At 35.6% G+C, this 17,543-nt stretch overlaps 2 protein-coding genes across 2 annotated transcripts; one reads left to right on the forward strand and one right to left on the reverse strand.

Moving 5' to 3' along the window:
- Nucleotides 1-100: 100 nt before the first annotated feature.
- On the reverse strand, nucleotides 101-12,276 carry LOC127638145 (ras-related protein Rab-8B-like). Its single transcript, XM_052119526.1, has 7 exons — nucleotides 12,089-12,276; nucleotides 8,998-9,058; nucleotides 7,906-7,966; nucleotides 7,575-7,652; nucleotides 7,272-7,361; nucleotides 2,275-2,391; nucleotides 101-2,173 (listed from the first exon to the last, which is right to left on the reverse strand). Exons 1-7 carry the CDS (start codon nucleotides 12,210-12,212, stop codon nucleotides 2,081-2,083), a joined length of 624 nt encoding a protein of 207 aa, XP_051975486.1. The 5' UTR covers nucleotides 12,213-12,276; the 3' UTR covers nucleotides 101-2,080.
- Nucleotides 12,277-15,417: 3,141 nt separating this feature from the next.
- On the forward strand, nucleotides 15,418-17,432 carry rps27l (ribosomal protein S27 like). Its single transcript, XM_052120095.1, has 4 exons — nucleotides 15,418-15,570; nucleotides 16,191-16,299; nucleotides 16,458-16,568; nucleotides 16,749-17,432. Exons 1-4 carry the CDS (start codon nucleotides 15,565-15,567, stop codon nucleotides 16,775-16,777), a joined length of 255 nt encoding a protein of 84 aa, XP_051976055.1. The 5' UTR covers nucleotides 15,418-15,564; the 3' UTR covers nucleotides 16,778-17,432.
- The last annotated feature ends 111 nt before the right edge of the window (nucleotides 17,433-17,543 follow it).

The raw sequence follows: 17,543 nt of genomic DNA on the forward strand, positions 1-17,543 counted from the left end.
GATGAACTGCAAAGCAAGAAATTAATCAAGACAGGCAAAAATGTTGTACACAGTCTTTCCTTTAGTTATTATATGTAGTATAACATTTACAGTTAATAAAACCACACTTCAAATTCTTGTTCAAAAATTGTTTATGCTTATAAAACAAGCTTTATATTATTTTTGTCATATAGCAGGCTGCATTATATAGAGAGTCCAGTAACACAAGTCCAGTTATCTCTTAAAAGTTAGGTCATACAATCACAAATATTAAATAATACATGCATAACAATGGTCCCATTTGAATATGAGAAGTATGGCAGTTCCAGGATTCAAAAAGTCCAACTCATATAAATGGATATGGATCTAAGGCATTAAGGTTCCCATCAGCACAAGTAGTTGGAAAAGGCAATCCCAGAATGGGACATTTTATTGCTGTTACCTACTTCATTTACTTCCTCTTCTGAAGTATAAATGGCAGACCAAAATGTCTCAAACAAAAACAAAAGTGCAGATATAACCAGTGTCAACACCTATAATATTCACCCTGTGTCCTTTGACTAATACAACTATGCACATAACATTACAAGCACAAAAAACACATAATACCACTTTTTGGCAACAGCACGCTTCTTTAAGAGCTTAAGGTGTAACGAGTTATGTAAACAGTAAGAAAGGCTGTACATAGAACATTTAACATTTTGCGCTGACTACTTCCAATAAAACAATAAGAGCTCAAAGAGTGAGAAATATCAAATTGATATGCAAAAATATCGCTCAAAGGCAGTTTTATTAATGACTCATAAGAATGCATTAGTGGCTTGTTTATTCAAGCATAAGTAATTCACACATGACCTAATGGTTTGAGTATCTACACTTGCTTGTATGCGGCTAAGCAGCCTGTAATTATCAAATGAATTCATTAATTTAAATGTATGCAAATTAAGCGGCTGATTATTAGTCTTTATTATGAAATATCTCCAAAAATGACTCAAGGTTCAAGTGATTATAGATATTCACATACATTTGCCTGTGATTTTGCCAAGTAAATTGTGCTCCCTATCATACACGGCCTAAAGATGTTCCTCTATCCATCAAGCAGCCATCAGGTTCTATCTTTGTAACCATCCAGTGGGTGGATTGATGTCAGTCTGTGATATATATGGACATTTGGCTGTAAGAAGAGCTCACTAAAAACACATGTAAAGAGCTTTTAACCCATGGGTGTTCCAAAATAAAAAACACACTATATATATACATATAAAACAGTGCATTTGTAGTTTTTAAAGACACTTGGTAACATATTACAACAAAACAAACTATAATACTGACAAAATTCTAACTCTCACTAATTTAGAAATACTAAATGTATATCTAAGCCTTCAGCAGCAAATGTTTTAAGACAGCGTATGCATTATTTGTATAGAATATTTAACAAAACACATTAAAGGAATAGTTGAAAACAATGTCATCATTTACTCACTCTCATGCGCTCCAAACCTGTATGACTATGTTTCGTCTGAGAAACACATAAGGGAGTTATTTATAGCAGAATGTCCGAGCTGCTCTTTTCCATACAATGAAAGTAAATGGTGACCACGCTTGTCAAGAAAGATTTTCAGTGAATAATTACTTAATTTTCACACTGTTCCTCATGCAAAGCTGTCATATGGCTTAAGAAGACTTGGAATATAATTAACAAGCGGTGTGGACTACTTTTCACAAGTATTTATGATTTCTTTTTTTGCTGTTTTTTGTGTTCGAAAAAAAGGTATTTTCCTTTTTGGGTGAACTATACCTTTAAACAATCCCTTTCATTTTTGATCCATTATCTTATGACCAGAACAGACACGATCATGATCACAATTATCACCAGACAACAAACAAAACACTTCTTATTTTTCGAGTCTACCACGAATGAAATAAAACTGCATCATTCCTCAGTTCCAATTTGACTTTAAAGGCTTTGAAACACAAACGTTTGTCTGCTCTTGAGCCTGATATTGCAGATCTTTGCAGGGGCTTATGTGATATGTTATACCAGCATTTGTGGCTGCCACCGTGACACAGCGGGTAAATGTATCCACTCGCTGCAGAAGAGTTACAGCAGAGAACATTTGAAGAAGTTGTGCTTTTTGGAGCGCTTTTCTGAGATCTTCACCGGCCCCCCACCATCAGCATGACCGCCATCATTCTGGTGAATAGAGAGAGGGATATGAGAGAATATATATACAGTAATTATAACACAGGAAAGAGCACATATGACTTTATGATACACTATGAAATGTGGCTCACCATTTTCCTGTTGAGTCTGTCCATGATGTCTCTGGCTAGGGTGAAAAAAGACTCCTCCACATTTACGCTGGATTTTGCACTTGTTTCCAGAAATTTTATTCCATAATCGATTGCCAACTAAAGAAAAAATAAAGAATTTTATCATGCAAAAACTCAATTAAAGGAAGAAAGCAGAAAATTACATAATCGCACTTAAAATTCAGGTAAACAGATAATGTTCCATATTTTATGTGTTAAATGGGCCATTAACAAGTAAGGTTGTCCGAGATAATAAAAATGAAAAATCTATAAATAAAAAAAAATCATATTTAAAACATCTGTCAAGTTTGTGTCATACATTCTGAAAAACATAATGGAATTTTCTACAAAATGTTGGACTATTCTCCTATTTTGTAAAGATAATAAAATACTTTCCTTGCACATTAATACATGTGCGTGTACGCAACGAATAATTCAATTAAAGAAAATGTCTTGTTTTTTGGGCAAATGACGAAAAGACAGCTTTGAATAACTTAATAGATTCAGACCAAAAATAATTATCATCACGCCACTGACCTATATACAATTACTGTGCAAACTTGATATATTACAATGTTTACGTATATATGTATATTTATAGGACTGGGTATTGATACAGATTTCCCGATTCGATTCCGATTCACAAGCTCTCAATTAGATTCCGATCTCAATTTTATATCGATTCATATGGGTACATTTCTGTACAATTTTGTGATAAGTCACTTGTTCAGGTAGAAAGGAGGAAGTGGGAGCCGGATAAACAATTCACGTAAGTTTCTACATTTACATTACTTTTCAGTATACCACACACTGTTTTCATTTCAGCAGTGCACACAGACACACACTCTCTCTCCTCAGGCCCTTTTTACCCTTTCCAGCTCTCACTGCAGCACAAAGCCACAGGTGTCAATCCTTAACCGCTCTTCCTCTCCCGGCCTCACTCCATACAGACGTCGCTCAGTCACACCCACATCACCACAAATGTCAACTTTGCTTACATATAAATATATCTCTCTCAACTAATGCTCTTAATTAAAAAAGATTAATTTAAGTACAATTTGAAAATATTAATTTGACAAATTATTTTATCATTAGTTTTGCATCAAATTGGTCACATTTTATCATCAATTAATGTCTTGAAATGGCATATACTATGTTGCATTTATATTTTTGTTACATTTTTATTGTTTACATAATTTGTACTATTTACAGGTATTTACATTGATATGAAGAACAAGTGCTTAATCGGTACTGTCTCTTTAAGACTAACGTCATCAGCCCGTTAACACATATATCAAGAGAAGATGTGGCAGTTTCTTTATTGTTTTTAATCAATTTACTGACTGTGAAAAACAGAAAGGGTATTAAAAGAGACATTAATCAATTACATATGGATCCGTGGATCTCATGTTTGGAAATACAGAATTATATAAACTAGGGCTGTCAAACAATTAAAATATTTAATCACGATTAATCACATATTAGTTAATCATGATTAATCGCAATGTCTTTATAAACATGAGTGGACAAAATATGCTTCATTCAGATGTATTTTTCAGTCATCCACACAAAACCTACCCCACCAACAGAGTTGAACAACAGAAAATCAACAACACATTTATTTGTGTACAAAATATAGTAGTTGTAACTGTATTATGACAGGATTTATTCGCTTTAATCTTTCCAGGAACTTTCACAGTGGAATTAAATAGCTCTGGTCATGTGACTATTTGCACCATTGAGGCAAAAAAATCATTATTTAAAATTGACAACTCTGGGCAAAATACATCAAAAACTCCTTTTAGACCCCGAACACAATTGTAACCGTTGGGATTAAATGGGTTTTGACAGTGTAGATTACCTGCAGGGTTCCAAATATGTCTCAAATTTCTGCATTGGCTAGTGCACTATCAAACAGAGACACTATGACAGAACCTTGGAGACAGCAGCGGTGTTTCCATTAGCCGGTAATCAGTATCGCCGCTCCAGGCCTGCTTCAACAGGGCTGCTAAGCACCCTCAAATCAATGTTAGAGCACCTGACTTGCAGACCAGGGCAAATTTATCCTGAATGTTTTTTTTTAATAGATCACTGGGACCTAACGTACTTCCACAAGCATTTAATATACTCAGGGTTGCCAGATAATATATGTGACCCCTCCAATCAGAGATTTATTCTTGCACAAATTTGAAATATTATGCCTAATGTTATACTTATTTTGTGCAATCTTGCATGCATGCATGCAAGTCTGTCCTCCTTGAAAAACACTTCAGAAACGATTCAGAAATCGGTCATGTGATTTTCAGCTCAACGAAATGTGTGATAAAGCCACTTAAAGGATGATGTGGCCCCTGTACCAAAATATATGCACACCCCTGCTCAGTTGAACAGGCTATGTATGCCTGTATATTAGCAAAGCAGATTTCCCTGAATCCCAGTGAACACACAAAATCTCTGCATCAAAACTAATAAACGTGTATGATTTTGAAAATCAGTATGTACTCATTTTCAGCAACAGATCGTGCACTGAAAAAACAAAGCAAAAAAAGTGTGTACATTTAAAATTATTTTCTTTACGTTGATTTAGTAGCATTTAAACAATTTCATCTTTAAAAAAAAAAGTGTAATACGATACATCTCCACTTTATAAGAGCACTCCCACTATTTTCAGAAGCACCCTCATATCACTTTTCCACCGACATGGTTCGAGTTCCTGTGCCGGTGTGAATTCTCAAACTGTTCTGCACATTGCCACCGCAGAAAAGGCCGTTCCGGGCCCAAAAACCTAGTTCCGCACCAGCCCCAAAAGCTTACTGGTCTCTACACTGGAACCGATTACGTCAGGGGACTGAGGGCAGGATAATGTTTAGTCGCTATGGTAAAGTTTTCCCAAACAACAACAGTATCTACCGTCTGCAGCAAGGAGTACTTCTTCACAAAATGCCACAAAATTATCAGACATCAAAAGCTTTCAGGTAACATAACGAAACAAGTTCTCTACTTGCGATATGGTATTTATGAGGACCTGAGATAAACTAGAGATATCAAAGGAAAAAATACTCTTGAGAATGAAGATACATCACGAAATGATGCACGCTGCCTTCACTCAGACAATAGACCAAATCATAAACCAATTGAAAAACACTTAAGGGAGTACAGGGATCATAAGAAGGACATAAGCAAAAGTGACAGTGGACAGAGCAACAATGTTTTGGACTTGGACACCGACCAGCATGCTAACTAAACGAGGCATTGAATTCAGCCATTAACGCTCATGATTTTCTTACACTGTTGTCATATTATTTTGTGCATTGTTTTGTTCTGTAAGGCGATTTTTGACCAGCTACTCACTAAGTTTGGAAGATCACAGCTATTTGTTAAGTAAAACAATGGTATTCTCAGTCAATAATATTATACGCTATGGCAAAAATCCAAATACAACCATCTGTTACACCAATGTTATTAATGATTCCACTGTAACAGTTTACAGAACTTAGCAAGTTAAGCCATAGTTCATACAATATAATGTACATTATTTGTCATCTCTAGCGTAGATGTCTTCTCTGACAATCTTGTTGAGCAATGTAATAACTATGGATTGCTTTAATCTGTATGTTTAAATATGTCCTCAAAAACAAGAGTAAAAACTGTATACAAACACATTGTGATGCGCCATGTATGTTTGAGTTAGTCACCTGAAACAACCACGTAGACAGTAACATGTTACGTCACTGTTCGGCTCTCAGGTCAGTGGAAAAGCAAGTCCGGTTTATATTAGGCTCCAGCTTGCGTGAACCAGAGGACCACAGGCTCAGCACAAGAAATATTGCAATTTCGGTGGAAAAGGGCTACCAGTGATTTTGATCTCGAGCCGAGGGGGTAACACGCCTTGCAGTGCAAGGCAGGTGTTTAAACTGTCTTGCCACTGCAATCATGTTCCGAGCTCTATCTGTGCTACATTGAACACATTTTTGATGAAGGTATCAGCATAATATCTCCAACCATCTGTTTTCCAGACAGTCAATGCACGCGACACTGTTTTTGCAAACGACTTGCTTCTCATGAACTATGGTTAATTCAAAGGGTCATATTACGTGTTAACGGCGTAAAAAAAATAGTGCCGCTAATTGAATTTTGCGTTAACGTGTTATTAACACATTAACTTCGACAGCACTAATTTAAACCAAACTTTTACTCGCAACATGCAGTGAAAGCACCACTGTGTTAATAACGTCTGCACTACCAGGGCGTGCTGAGTGACTCCAGCCAGGTCTCCAAGCAAACAAATTGGCCCAGTTGCTAGGGAGGGTAGAGTCACATGGGGTAACCTCCTTATGGTCGCTATAATGTGGTTCGTTCTCGATGGGGCACGTGGTGAGTTGAGCGTGGATGCCGTGGTGGATGGGGTGAAGCCTCTACACCGCTACGTCTCCGTGACAACGCGCTCAACAAGCCACGTGATAAGATGCGCTAGTTGACAGTCTCAGACGTGGAGGATTTGTCCAGTTGAGGCGAGTCACTACAACACCATGAGGACTTAAAAGCACATTGGGAATTGTTTCTTGAGTATAAACCCATTATTTAGACAAATAAATAAATAAATTACGTTTGCACTATACAACTTAATCACCGGTGAGTGAAATCTGAACATTTACTAGCCAGTGGCTAATCATAGACATTTTTAGTTGCACAGCACGAGATTTGATTGCACATGAGAGTGATTTACTTGCATTAAAGGGGGATGCCACATAGAGAGAAAGAATCGATATCGAGATCATTAAAACAAAGATCAGTATGCATCGGAAAATCAATAGTTTACCCTGCCCTATATATTTATATTGACAAATACAGTATATTATATATAAAAAAACATACAATATATTATGTTATAATCTATGCAATAATGACATTTTAGGATAAACACATTATGTATCTGAGCATGAGAAAACTGCAGAGAGCTTGTAAGAAGCAGGCCTCACTTTCTCTCCTCTCTCTTTGGATACCTGTCTCCTGTCATTCATGTCACATTTGTTTCCGAGGATCATCCTCTCAACGTCAGATGACGCATGCTAAAAAAAAGTAATAGAGACGTTCTTCAAGTTAAATGGAAAATGTATTTAAAAATGTAAAAATATATGATCTTAAATGATTTAAATAAACAATAAAATAATAAATTTTTGGAGCGAGTGCGTAACGTAGATTAGCGTATTTACATGTTATGCCATATCTGAGCATAATACTGAGCAGACATATGAACGTAATTTTGTATTGTAGTGAATTACCTCCTCGATATTGCGGATCCAGTTTTTTATGTTCTCAAATGACTTTTCACTGGTGATGTCAAATACTAACATAATCCCCTGAAAAGAAAGCAAGCTAGATAAGAAACATTGAATGTGCTCAAAAACTCATCTACAGTAAACAGACCATTTCAAAGAATATTCATTGTCTTTGTTCCAAGAACATTTCCGGCTAGTGGTCAAATACATTCAAAACAACAGTGGGAGATGCTTCTGCTTTATTCACATTGCAATTCCTTTGTTATAGTTTACGTCATTAAAATGGTTTATATATCATTCCATGAAAATAGTGTGAGTGTTAGTATGGTCTTACCATAGCGCCTCTGTAATATGCTGTGGTGATAGTCCGAAATCTTTCCTGTCCTGCTGTGTCCCTGTTAAACAACCAGACAGAGTTCTTTAAACACAAATATACATCCTCGTCTCATGTATTCCTTCATTTGTCACCCTGCATAATCAAAACACTTACAATCAAAACTCATTCACTTACAGTGAATCCCACCCTGCTTTTTGGAGCTTGTTGTCCCATCCTTTCTTAAAGCCCTATTCGTACGGCATTTGTTTCTCAGGGTGACGTCTGTAAAAGTACATTTTCATGGCTCCTCTGTGCTAAAACTCATGCGTTCAGATGACGATTAAATCATGGCTTTTTGTCGATCACATGATTGCAGTAGCACTTGTTATAAGGAAAATCCATCAATCTACGAAGTCTCTGTATTTGCGTTTAAATATGTTTGGAATTATGTTAAATTGAAAATAAATGAAACAAATTTCCAAAACGGCTTTTGGATTATAAACTCAGTGATGTGGATTCAGACAGTACTTATTAAATTACCACATGACCTTTGTGTTTGTCAGAAAAGCAGTCAGTAATTTGGCCGGTAATTTTCTCATGGGATGTTGGAGAAAAACACAGACATTTCTGATTCGGACGGCAATAAAATCACTGACTACCCCCTGTAAATGCTGGAATTACCTCACGTCCCCATGTAAAATATTTGCTGTCCAAATAAGGCGTCACCTAAGTTCTCAATAAACTGATAAAACGAAGGTCTGATGTAATTTACCTTTTACCAAAAAAAAACCATAAAGCATTATATATCAAGACCTCTAAACTCTCTGCAGTGCTTTGAAATACATTAACAGACATATTGCTGTAAGCAGCCATTTTTCACCTTTTAAGTAATTGTTTTCCTTGTAAAGAGCACACAGAAGCACACAGAACTCATATGTGTTGAAGAAGTCTTCTAAGGGATGTGAACATCTCTTTCGGTACATCAACAGTTTACACAGTTCTAAATATATCGGCTTGTGTGAATGGTGCCATAAATAAAGTAAAAAGTAAAAAAAAAAAAATAATAAACTCAACAATACATTTAGTAGTTGTGACAAATAAATTGTTTACCATATCTGCAGCTTGATTTTCTTCCCGTTGAGCTCAATAGTTCTGATTTTGAAATCAATTCCTGGCAATTGAGAAAAACAGAAACATCAACAGTTGTACAAGGGATCACCATAATTGTAGCTCTGCAATGGTCGAGCATAATGAGCCATTATCAGCTTCTTTTGAAACTTTTTGACCTGGTTAATGGTTATTAAATTACTCTTTTCCAATTTGGTATAAGGTTACCATTTTCTGAAACTGCTTTTACACAAACATTCACTACGCAACATAAAGACAACATCATAGATTATTTTCTGTATATCTGACATCTCAAGGCTATTTAAGTTGCTGAGAGATAGGTGGTTTCCTGCTGCCCTGTTAGCTGTTCTGTCTGACTGGACTTTGCTCAAATTCCTCATTACATTAGGTCATGTTTGAAAAGAAATCAATCGGACAAATGATATGGGAATTCTAGGTTGAATAGTGATATAAAAACAATATGTTCCATTAATGGTGCAGTCTGTAATTTGTCCCTTCCTAAAAATCTTTATGCATAAAAATATAGTGCTGAAACAAACAATAATTCTGATACTCATTTAATCTTCAATTATTTCTTCTATTATTCGATTAATCTCTAACAAAAAATCATGCAATTAATTGGGATTAAATATTTTAATCGACTAACTGCACTACTAAAAAGCTTTACGCATTCAAAAATGGTGCTGCAACTAAAGATTATTTAATAAATAAATACAGTTTGGCTCGAATTATCAATTAATCTTTGAATATTTCTTCAATTAATCAATTAAGGCTAAAAAAAAAAAAAATAAATCTAGATTACGCACTTTCACATTCAAACCCTACATGGGTTGATCCACGAGTTAGCAACACCATCATGCCCTTAAGGTCGGTCCAGGGGTATTGTCCCTGTATTAAACAGTAGATAAAAGCTGACTTCCATACAGGAAGTGTGCATACAGTACAGATGAGACTCCGGAATCCAGTCACTTTTCAATGACCCATAGCAGCATGATCAACACAACAGACCCTCCTGGGACAGTTTCAGATCAGCCACCTGCATTCAGATGGCCTTCCAGATGACCCCCTCACAGACCCTCTACTTGCATCCCTAGAAATTACACCTACATGCTACTATGGAAAGTCACAGAGGTTTGGAATGACATGAGGGTGAGTAAATGATAACAGAATGTATACGTGAATGTGAACTATCACTTTAAGTATCACAACCCTTAGAGAAACACACATTTAGAGCTACAGGAAGTAGAGAAGGACAGCTCAGAGAAGTATGAGGAAGCAGGCAGAGTGCTCACCACTTGGGTCACAGACATCCAGGAACAAGAACACAGATGCCAGTCAAATGCATTGGCGTAGGAATGCTGAGATTGTGTGAACTTCACCCTTTTTTCATGGTCAAGTGTACTACTATGAGAATGCTGTTCTGACCCCGCATCACTCACTTTATCACCACAAAGAAACTGTACTTTCCCAATCACTCACACTTTTATTTATGCAAAGTTACTGAGATGAAGGATGCCAGTCTATGCAGGCAGATGAGTTGCAAACACAACTAAACTCTGAAAGAAATCAAGGCCCAAAGACTCTACTACAAGACACCATTGCAAAAAAAAAGGCAGAGGGTGTGTTAAGGTTATAATCAGATGGAAAAACTGGCAAAGGAAATGACTAAACTCTCTGTGCAGGCAAACTCAAGATACACCCATGCAGCATTCACACATTTACACACTTAGCTATCTATATGGGGACATACAATATACGTCTTGTAATGTATATTATGCTAATTATAATAGACTATCCCTAACCCTAATAATTATTTTATGCATGTTCTTTTTTTTTCAAATGAGGAAGTCCTAAAATGTCCGTAAATGGAGGTTTGGTTTATATATGGTCACTTCTATTCTATTATTGTATTTGCATTACTGGTTTTCTGAAAATATTCTAGCTGTTGTATTTCTGTGAGTACTGGAAGAATCTGTTATCAAGTCAAATTTCCTTAAATATGTGAATCAACAAAAGAAAATGTGAAAGTGAAATTGGATAACATCACTTCTGAATATATAGATTTAACCACTGGAGTCTTATGGGTTAATTTTATGCTGCCTTTATATGCTTTATGGCGATTCAAAGTTCTGGTCCCCCATTCACTTGCATTGTATGGACCTACAGAACTGTTTTTGTTCAGCAGAAGAAAGAAAGCGGGTGAGTAAATGAGAGAAATTTCATTTTGGAGTGAACTGTTTCTTTAACTGATTAGCCTATAATGGTCAGCCATCAAGAGAGAATACTTGCATTACATTGTAACTCATTGCTAAATTGATAACAGCTGTCATCATATGGCAAACAACACCTGGTCATGACCAACAGCCTGCCATCTTTTCAAACAAATACTTCTATAAACCAGCAAACTGTAACATATCAGCTGGCTTGGGTTCATTAGCACGTTAGGGCACTGAATGAGAACACAGAATGCATATACATAGCCCATTAAAATGTTATATTTGTCTTGTGTGGACTCCTGTATGAACTTGCAAAAGGTCATTACTGAACAGGGTTTTGACAAGTTAAAATTAGATAAAGCTGTCATCAGCAAAAGATGACTCTCACACCTTTAAAGAGCCAACAGCATTGTTTCTTGAGTATATATAATTTTCATACATGCATTATATAGGATGTACATTATATCTGAATGATATCTATCTATCTATCTATCTATCTATCTATCTATCTATCTATCTATCTATCTATCGAATGCCTACAATAAATTATCTATCAATAATCAATATTTATTTATCTGTCTGTATGTTTACATTTGGATAAATAAGCAAGCTGAATAGTATTTACTCCTAGGCCAGAATTTCTATATACATCCAGATGTTTTAATGTTCCATAAATGACATGTAACCACATGATTGATTGAGGGGGGAAATAGGTGCTTTTTCTAATTACTTTATATAAGCAAAAGGAAATAGTAACTTATTTATTACAGTTTCAACTGAATGATTTCTAGGACACTAATGTCCTTCCTTGCATATAACGGACACTATCACTATACCCAGATGACCGGTGAACTGACCGATTGTGGAGATGAAGGTGGTGTTGAACGCATTCTCGCTGAATCTGAACAGGAGACATGTCTTTCCCACTCCGCTGTCCCCTATGAGCAAGAGCTTGAACAGATAATCGTAGGTCTTCGCCATTTACCAAGCCGGTATATTCCTCTTTGGACTGACAGTGCACAGTTTCCCTTGTTCATGGCATCGACAGAAAATCATGCGGTCCGGAGAGGAGGCGGGGCCTCTTTAGTGACGTCAACGCTATGCCATCTGCGTGACTGGTCAATGTAGTTTCTAGGAGGACCCTGGTACACAGTAACATAGTTGTCAAATATTTGCATTAACGTTATGTCACCCATCATATAGCCGTGTAATAAACTGTATCTAAACCTCCGGTGTGCACTGCAAGGCATGGAAAATATTAAATAAACAGATGCGTTTTAAAACATCAATTTTGATTTGGTATTTGTGGAGCATTTCAAACAAAACTTTTGTGAAAATGTGTCTGGATGACCTGTTATTTAGTAGATTCTAATGAAAAGACCATGAATATAGTAAGTAGCACACTTATGTGCTCACACGTAAATCGCAGTTCCCAGCCATTTTAGCATTTATTTAACGCGTTCACGTAAAATGGACTTAATGGGAAAACAAGTCAAGTCAATTTTATTTGTATAGCACCTTTCATAACACACATCATTTCATAGTTGTCATGTGAACTCATTTGTTGGATTTTTGCAATCTGTTTGAATGGAAAATTTGTATGTAATCACAATACATACATTTTACACACAATACATACATTTTACATACTGAACACGCTCAAAACGGTGGAGATGATTGTGGACTTTAGGAGGAACACCCCAACATTGTCCCCCCTCACCATTCTGAACAGCACTGTGGCAGCAGTGGAGTCATTCAGGTTCCTGGGCACTACCATCTCACAGAACCTGAAGTGGGAGATACACATCGACTCCATTGTGAAAAAGGCCCAGCAGAGGTTGAACTTCCTCACCAGTGCTGCTGAAACAGTTCTACTCAGCAGTCATTGAGTCTGTCCTCTGCACTTCAATAACTGTCTGGTTTGGTGCAGCTACGAAATCAGACATCAGAAGACTACAAAGGACAGTTCTGTCTGCTGAGAGGATTATTGGTTGCCCCCTGCCCCCCCTTCAAGAACTATACACTTCCAGAGTGAGGAAAAAGGCTGTAAAAGTCACTCTGGACACCACTCACCCTGCCCACTACCTTTTTGAACTGTTGCCTTCTGGCCGGCGCTTCAGAGCTCTGAACACCAGAACCGTCAGACAACAGTTTTTTCCCTCAGGCCATCCATCTAATGAACAATTAAATTGCCCCATTGAGCAATAATTATGTGCAATACACAGTTTAATTTTAATTTTAATTTATATTATCCAACATATCCACTTCTGCCATTACTTACTCTGTATATAATATACTGTTTTTTGTTCTTATATAACAGATTGTATTAGATTTGCACTACGTGTGTGTATGTGGGTACATATGAAGGTGAGTGTATGTACATTTATGTATAATTATTTATATTGTGTTCTTTTTTGTTTTTAATTACCTATGTCTTGCTGCTGTTTTTGGTATTGTTTGTATTGTTGTTGACTGGAAGCTCCTGTCACCAAGACAAATTCCTTGTATGTGTAAGCATACTTGGCAATAAAGCTGATTCTGATTCTGATTTATTTTGGGAGGGTAAATGTGTTATAGAATATATAAATATATATATATATATTTCTATATTTCTATCAAAATTTGATATCAATCACATTCACACTTTCATCCAAGTGGAGGAAATGTATGAGAAATGATATTCGTATATATTTTTTTTTGTTTGTTTGCATGTTGAAAATGTAAAAATGCAGAAAGTTTTCTGTGAGGGTTAGGTTTAGGGGTAGGGTTAGGTTTAGGGGATAGAATATAAAGTTTGTACAGTATAAAAACCATTATGTCTATGGAAAGTCCCCATAAAACATGGAAACACACTACATAGGTGTGTGTGTGTGTGTGTGTGTGTGTGTGTGTGTGTGTGTGTGTGTGTGTGTGTGCGTGTGTGTGTTTGTATTTCAGTGGTGTCACTTTATCCTGCAACCGCCACATTTATCAGGGGAGGAAGCATCGGCGTACAGTAGGGTATATATAAGAGAAAAGCTGCTCAGAATGGTTGCCACCCGTCCGTAAAAATACGGGATGGTCCCGTATTTAAAGATAAAATGACGCGTCTCGTATTGCGATTTGTCCCGTATTTAAGCTGGTCATATGGCGTCACGGTGAAATCGTTCCTGATCGCCAATTTAACATTGATACAAGTTGGAAAATTTGCTTTTAGTGGGTTAGGGACCGTCTGAAAAGTCCACAAATGGTGGTAAAACTTTGTTTTATGACTTTTTTTCTATATAAATGTCCAATAAGATCAAACAATGTATGAATACAATCATAAAGACAATTGCAGGTTAAGGAAAAATTTTACAAATAAAATAAATTAAAATTATTTAAAAAAAAATATATATATATATAAACCATCCAAAATGTAGCCTATACATAAATAAGATAAAGACATTTTAGCATATAATAAATTATATAAAATGTTTTATTATTAACTTATATTAACTCAATGCATTTATTGCTAAAACTGTGGATAATGTGGCTTTACTTATCTACTATATAATAATTTTCAATGCTTTTATTTTGAATTAAGAGAAAGCACAAGGTATATACAGTATAAAGCCAGCCAGATACATTAAATAAACAAGTGAATAAAGCACATAAATAAAACAACAACAAATAAATAAACCTCCTGGTAATGAACATGGATCTGTGTTGTAGCGATGCAGCAACTAAATAAACCACTAGGAGGAGTTGAGATGACATTTTTTTTTTTATGCTTTAATAAAAAAAAAAATATTAATAAAAGTTAATTAAAAAATAACAATAGATTAATTCAAATAAACAATTACATTTGGGTTAGAAGTGTATTTAGTGGCTACGATAAACAGCAAAAATCGTCTCTACTTCCTAATCAGAGCTGCAGTCAAGGTTGCCAGTACGCAAAATATGAATGTTCAGAAGGTTTATTTTATTATATTTTGTAACTTTACTGTATTATTTTTAGTATTATTATTAGTAGTAGTAGTAGTAGTAATAGTAGTAGTAGTCGTCGTCGTCGTCGTCATTGTCGTCGTAGTAGTAGAGATTATTATAATGCTCTTTTCTGAGATATGGGGCTAATTATATCATTTCGCCAATGCAAGATCATTTACTGTTGCCCTTTAACAATGTTAATGGTGTTCGGGAAGTTTTGATACGGACTAATGCATTAAGGCGTGTTTTATGGTGGAGCATGCCTGGGCATGTCTTGTGTTCAGATGTCCCAAATGAAGCTGCGCTTGGCAACACTGCAGTCTCAGAGATTCAGTTTCGAGGATAGCAGCAGTTAGATGAATGCAAACATCTTTAGCGCCCGACAATGCCTGTAAGTGTATTTTTCTCAATTAGACACCGATTCCAGCGTTTGTCAGCTTTTAGTATATATTCTTTCGCCTGTTGTCTTAATAATAATCCAGTTATTGATCATTTTTAGCCGTGCAGTAAACACGAGGAAGTTTGCGATTTCACTGTTTCGCATGGCGATGGTTCAGTTAGGGCCTAACGATTTTCTTCGCACGTGTGACATTAAAACTGTTGCATCGCGACAGATTAAAGACAGATTGATGTTTAATTAATTTTGTATTCATTTATTTTGCAAGTAAGCATTTCGATTTTCTCCCCCTGATCGATTTAACATGTAATGATGATGAAAGTGCTCAGAAAATGGCTATTCTTTTGATCAACATTGTTTCTTTTTGGTCTAAGAAAACATGTTGTCAGTTAGGCCTATTAAAATAATTTTTGAGTGCTTTTAATTGTTGTCATATGTAATATAGTTTCTGCACATGAGGCATTTAGTGACATTTGGTGTTTATTTTGTTGTTGCGTAGCTAATGTGGGTAATTTAATTTCCTGTAAACTAAATAATTTTCACATTATAAACGACAAGTCATGTTGTTGATATGATGCATTTATGTATATTTGCTGTTGTTTTGTTTGTAACAGCTGTCCACAGATCTGCTCAACCCTTCCTTTGATTTCGAGAGAAGACAGCATAAGAAGAAGAGACTTGTGCAAAGCCCCAACTCTTACTTCATGGATGTGAAATGTCCAGGTATGAAATCTACATAAGAAATATTCGGATAGTGTATTACTGGTTATATTTCATTGTGCATTGATTGTAGAACTTATGTAATAAATTATATTTTTAATTATTCTTATTTATTTTTTTAGATAATATAATGCTAAATATGTGTTTTCTTCTCTGTTTAGGTTGTTATAAGATCACAACTGTGTTTAGTCATGCACAGACAGTTGTGTTGTGTGTTGGGTGTTCAACAGTGCTGTGCCAGCCCACAGGAGGGAAAGCCAGGCTCACTGAGGGTGTGTATTTGTGGTTTTAAATATCTAGTCTATCTGGAGAACCACATAGGTCTTTGATTTACAGTTACAGCATCAGAAGTAACTACAAATGGTCATTATTACATCTGCAGCAATGTATCTTACTGCTGTAGTTCATAGGTGATAAAGACTAAGTGACATTTTCTTTTCTATTTGGAATAGGATGCTCTTTCAGAAGAAAGCAACACTGAGAAGAATGGACAAGGAATAATGCTTTGAATGCAAAGAAATTGTGCCGTCTTAATACCTTACCTTTTCATTGATTACAATGAATGAACTTTAAATGTGATTATGAATGGTACATGGCAGGTTCTTTCTACCATGTTATCAGTTCAATTTTCTGAATAAAATCAAATTTAGCATGACACAACTACATCAAAGAACATTGTCACTTTGACCTTTGCACTTGCATTTAAATAAGTGGCCTCTTTTAGCCACATATGCAATTTGTAACATGTCACTATTTTATGGATATAAAGTTTTAGAATGTCAATGTTGTTGAGGCTATTGTTGTCCTATCTTTAATTGGGTTTCTGATGTGAAATGACATGTATAAAAATTAAAATAAATCTGGTGATTTGCATTTAGATGGTTGCACCCAGAGCTCTTCTGTACATAGAAATGCAACGGTTAGAAAATTATAATATGTACTAACAATAACCAGGAAGAAAATCTAACGAGAAGTTATATTTGTGGAAAACACTTTTAGGTGAATAAAACTTAACATATGTTTAATGTTTGTTAAGCCAATACCTTCTAAGAAAGTGTACAAATATACATTTTCAACTGTGATTTTTCATGTGACCAACAAAAAAATAAAAACAGCAGTTTCTGCTCTTGACACACTGTTGCACATCTACTTGAACGTTTAAAAGTTACTGCATTTTGTACTCACAAACTAAATAATTTAATGCAAAAATTAACAAGTTACTATTAAAGTAGCAATATGTAACAATG

The sequence above is a fragment of the Xyrauchen texanus genome, chromosome 46 (assembly GCF_025860055.1).
Source record: "Xyrauchen texanus isolate HMW12.3.18 chromosome 46, RBS_HiC_50CHRs, whole genome shotgun sequence".
Classification (NCBI taxonomy): Eukaryota; Metazoa; Chordata; class Actinopteri; order Cypriniformes; family Catostomidae; genus Xyrauchen; species Xyrauchen texanus.

Bases quoted from the DNA above. Each gene is read 5' to 3' on its own strand.
- LOC127638145 (XM_052119526.1), bottom strand. From the start codon at position 12,212: ATGGCGAAGACCTACGATTATCTGTTCAAGCTCTTGCTCATAGGGGAC. The intron at 7,362-7,574 runs GTAATTCACTAC...ACTTTTTTTTAG, and splicing joins GGATCCGCAATATCGAGGAG to CATGCGTCATCTGACGTTGA. The intron at 2,392-7,271 runs GTGAGGCCTGCT...TTTTTTCTTTAG, and splicing joins CCAAAGAGAGAGGAGAGAAA to TTGGCAATCGATTATGGAAT.
- rps27l (XM_052120095.1), top strand. The intron at 16,300-16,457 runs GTATGAAATCTA...TTCTCTGTTTAG, and splicing joins CATGGATGTGAAATGTCCAG to GTTGTTATAAGATCACAACT. The intron at 16,569-16,748 runs GTGTGTATTTGT...TATTTGGAATAG, and splicing joins GAAAGCCAGGCTCACTGAGG to GATGCTCTTTCAGAAGAAAG.